Source organism: Hippopotamus amphibius, chromosome 11, assembly GCF_030028045.1.
Source record: "Hippopotamus amphibius kiboko isolate mHipAmp2 chromosome 11, mHipAmp2.hap2, whole genome shotgun sequence".
Lineage (NCBI taxonomy): Eukaryota > Metazoa > Chordata > Mammalia > Artiodactyla > Hippopotamidae > Hippopotamus > Hippopotamus amphibius.
Window position 1 is genome coordinate 22570233 of NC_080196.1, and position 4112 is coordinate 22574344.

Genomic DNA, 4112 nt, shown 5'->3' on the forward strand with positions numbered 1-4112 from the left:
AATATAGAGCATTTGTCTTCCTTTGTCTGACATTTCACTAAGCATAATACTCTCTTGCTCTTTCTGTATATATATATATATATATATATATATATATATATACCCATATATATACATACATATATGATATACTTATATAATCCCAACTCATTTATCCATTCATCTGTTGGTGAACACTTAGGTTGCTTCCATATCTTGACTATTGTTAATAATGCTGCTATGAACATTGGGGTGAATGTATCTTTTCAAATTAGTGTTTTTGTTTCCTTTATATATATACCCAGGAGTGGAATAACTGGATCATATGTGCTTCTATATTTAGTTTTTTTTGGACCTTCCATACAGTTTTCTATAGCGGCTGCACGAATTTACATTTCCATGAACAGTAGAGAATGGTTCATTTTTCTCCACATCCTTGCCAACATTTGTTGTTTGTAAATTTTTTGACAATAACTATTATAATAAGGGTGAGGTTATATTGTGGTTTTGATTTTTATTTCTCTAATAATTAGCAATGGTGAGCATCTTACATATGCCTGTTAGCCATCTATGTATTGCCTTTGGAAAGATGTCTATTCAGTTCTTCTACCCGTTTTAAAATGTGTTTTTTTATATTAAATTGTATGAGCTGTTTATATATTTTGGATATTAACCCCTTATCAGTCACATCATTTGCAAATATTTCTTCCATTCAGTAGGTTGTCTTTTCATTTTACGGATGGTTTTCTTTGCTGTGCAAAAGCTATTAAGTTTAGTTAGATTCCATTTGTTTATTTATTTTATTTTATTTTATTTTATTTTATTTTATTTTATTTTTCTCAGTGAAGTTCATTATTTGTTTTTTTAACACTTTTTATTGGAATATAATTGCTTTACATTGTTGTGCCAGTTTTTGCTGTACAACAAAGTGAATCATATGTATTTATACATATATCCCCATATCCACTCCCTCCCGCACCTCCATTTGTTTATTTTTTCTTTTCTTTCCTTTGCCTTAGGAAACAGAACCAAAAAAATATTGCTATCATTTGTGTCAACGAGTGTTCTGCATATGTTCTCTTCTTGGAGTTTTATGGTTTCCAATTTTACATTTCGGTCTTTACCTATTTTGAGTTTAGTTTTTATATGATGTCAGGAAATGTTCTAATCTCATTCTTTTATATGTAGTTGCCCAGTTTTTTTATTTTTTCAAAATTATAAAACTTTTCAAACTTATAAAACTAAACAAAAATGACCATGCTATACAAATTGTTTTGAACTTGCTGTAATGTTTAATGAGTCATTCATTTTTCTGTATTAATAAACGTACTTATAAATAATAATCTCTAATGCTTACAGACAATTCCTACCTATTCCCGTAGTGTACTTATGAAGTAGTTATTTTTGCATGTTCAGATTATTTCCATTCTTAATTACTATATACATATATCTGAAAATCCCACAATGTATTATATTTTGGTCTACAATGAATTAGATATCTTTTGGCGAAATGAAAATATCTGACAAAACACACATCTTGGTTAGTAGTGAACATCAGTACTGTCCCCTGATCATAGAATTACCATTTTTCTTTTTCTTTTCCAGCTTTACTGAGATAAAATTGATAAAATTGTCAAGACAAGGTGTATAATGTGATGATTTTATATATGTATCTATTATGAAATGATTACCACAAACAAGTTACGCATCCATCATCTCACATAACTATCATTTGTTATGTGTGCAGTAAGAACACTTAAGATCCACTCTGTTGGCAAATTTCAAGTATACAACACAGTATTATTAACTATAGTGAGCATGCTTAGACTGCCAGAACTTCTACATCATATACTGTAAGTTGTCATAGTAACAGAGTTCTCCATTCCTTGTCATAATATCACTATGGTATGAGTAGTTAATAATCTCTCACAGATCACAGCACCTCCCTGAGAACTAGATGTTCAAATTCAAGGTAACACCTCTGTAGATGCCCTGTGCTATTAGATTGTATTATAATTGTGTTCATTTCTCTTAAAAGCAAGGTTTTTGGGTAATTTCCAAATACGAGTTCAGTCAGGATTTATTTGCAAACATATAAATTTTATAAATTATAGAAAAGATTTAAAATTATTTATATTGATTATTTTTAGTTTTGTTTCCTTTCTCCATCCCTGAAATTAAATACAATTTCTCTTCCTTTTTAACAACAATTTCACCATGGGGACTCCTGGTAACGATTTCCCATATTTTTCTTTTAATATTCTGCAACAAATATCTCTGAATCTTAAGAGTTTGCTTTTTTTGGATGTTTACATATTTTTTTATAGTGCACACAACTCAAAAATAATTCTTTAACTCTGTATCATGTCTAAGTCATAATTAAAATAGAAGAATTTTAAACATTTTTATGGGAGTAGGTTATGCACACCATAGAGTTTTTAGGTATTTAAGACTCATGTGGGACAGACATATGTGGGAGCACAACTCCAGGGACCAGGGCAGAAGTCAGATGGGACCCTCAAGGGCTAGAAAATGCCTAGGAGTAGAGAGTATGAGAATTAGCCAGGCTTCTGAGATGTAGTATGGCAACAAATACCCTAATTCTGTACTTTAGCCTAAACTGAAATATTTTGGAAAACATGTCTATTGTTGGCTAACTTGTTTGTTAGCCAACTTCCTTCAGAAATTTTGCAGTGAGAACAGCAAGTATAAAGGTGTCTTCAAAATTGCAACCACTGTTATTAAAAGAGGTCCTTACAAAACAGGTTGAGGAGTGCAGAGTCTTTTGATTGTTTGTTTGTTTGTTTCTTTCTTTCTTTCCTCTTAGGTTGTGTATGCATCTTTTCAAAGAGCAGATTTGTCTGATTCTCTGGAATCTACCAACAAATCAAAACTTTTTTCTTACCCAGAGTTCTCCGAAGAGCTGCCTTGACTTCCTTGTTCCGTAAACTATAGATGATAGGGTTAAGCATGGATGTCACCACTGTATAAAAGAGGGCCAGGAGTTTATCCATCCCTGGTGAATGGCTAGCCTTGGGCCTCAAGTAGGTGATAGATCCTGAGCCATAGAAGAGTGTTACTACAAGTAGGTGGGAAGAACAGGTGGAAAGAGCTTTTCGGCGGCCTTCAGGGGAGGGCATGATCAGCACAGCAGCTAGAATTCTTCCATAAGAAGCAATGATTAATAAAAATGGGCTGGAAATGCAAAGGGTGGCCACAACAAAGACTGCAGCCTCATTATGGGACGTATCTCCACAGGCTAGTGCCAGGATAGGAGGGAGGTCACAAAAGAAGTGGTCTATTTCACAGGGGCCACAGAAGTCCAAAGAGAAAATATAGTTGGTTTGGCCGAAGCCTACTATGCAACCCATTCCCCAAGAAACCACTGTCAAATGGACACACACTCTACAACTCATTCGTGTTGCATAGTGAAGTGGGGAACATGTGGCCATATAGCGGTCAAAAGCCATGGCTGCCAAAAGACAGCACTCACTGATAGCGAATAATGTAAAGAAAAACATCTGTGCAGCACAACCCTCCCGAGATATTCCTCGGGCCTCACTCACAAGGCTCTGCAGCATCTTGGGTATGACAGAGCAAGTGTAGCCAATCTCCAAGAGAGACAAGTTGGCCAGAAAGAAGTACATGGGGGTATGGAGAACTGGGTTGGTCCAGATGGCAAGGGCTATGAGAGCATTGCCTGTCAGTGATGCTAAGAACATGAGTAGGATGAGCGTGAATAAAAGGAAACACTGTTGGATAACCTCAGAGAATCTGGCAAATGCGAAGTGTTTCACAGACATGCTGTTGTCCTGCCACAAGGAACAATTGAGGCTCATGACCTGAAAAAAAGAACGGCAAAGTCATTAGAAAGATTCTTTCAGATGGAAATATGAATCTTTATATTACTCTTAACAACCTCTAGTGAGTCAGAGATAAATTTCTCACCTGCAGTTCTCAAAATAAGAAAGTTAGTGTGAAAATTCTCAATCCCTTCTCTGTAACAAACATTTAGCAACACAGAAATCTATGAGGAGAGCAAGAGTTCTCTGCTATAATCAAGGTAATGGTGGAGGTGGGAATTTCTGTAGGCAAGGCAGATTTGCATGGAGGCTGGGAGTGGATTAAAGGCT

The 4112-nt window shown here is 35.0% G+C and overlaps 1 protein-coding gene across 1 annotated transcript; it reads right to left on the bottom strand.

Moving 5' to 3' along the window:
* Nucleotides 1-2855: 2855 nt before the first annotated feature.
* On the bottom strand, nucleotides 2856-3827 carry LOC130830830 (olfactory receptor 10C1-like). Its single transcript, XM_057698152.1, has one exon. It carries the CDS (start codon nucleotides 3816-3818, stop codon nucleotides 2856-2858), a length of 963 nt encoding a protein of 320 aa, XP_057554135.1. The 5' UTR covers nucleotides 3819-3827.
* Between the last annotated feature and the right edge of the window lie 285 nt (nucleotides 3828-4112).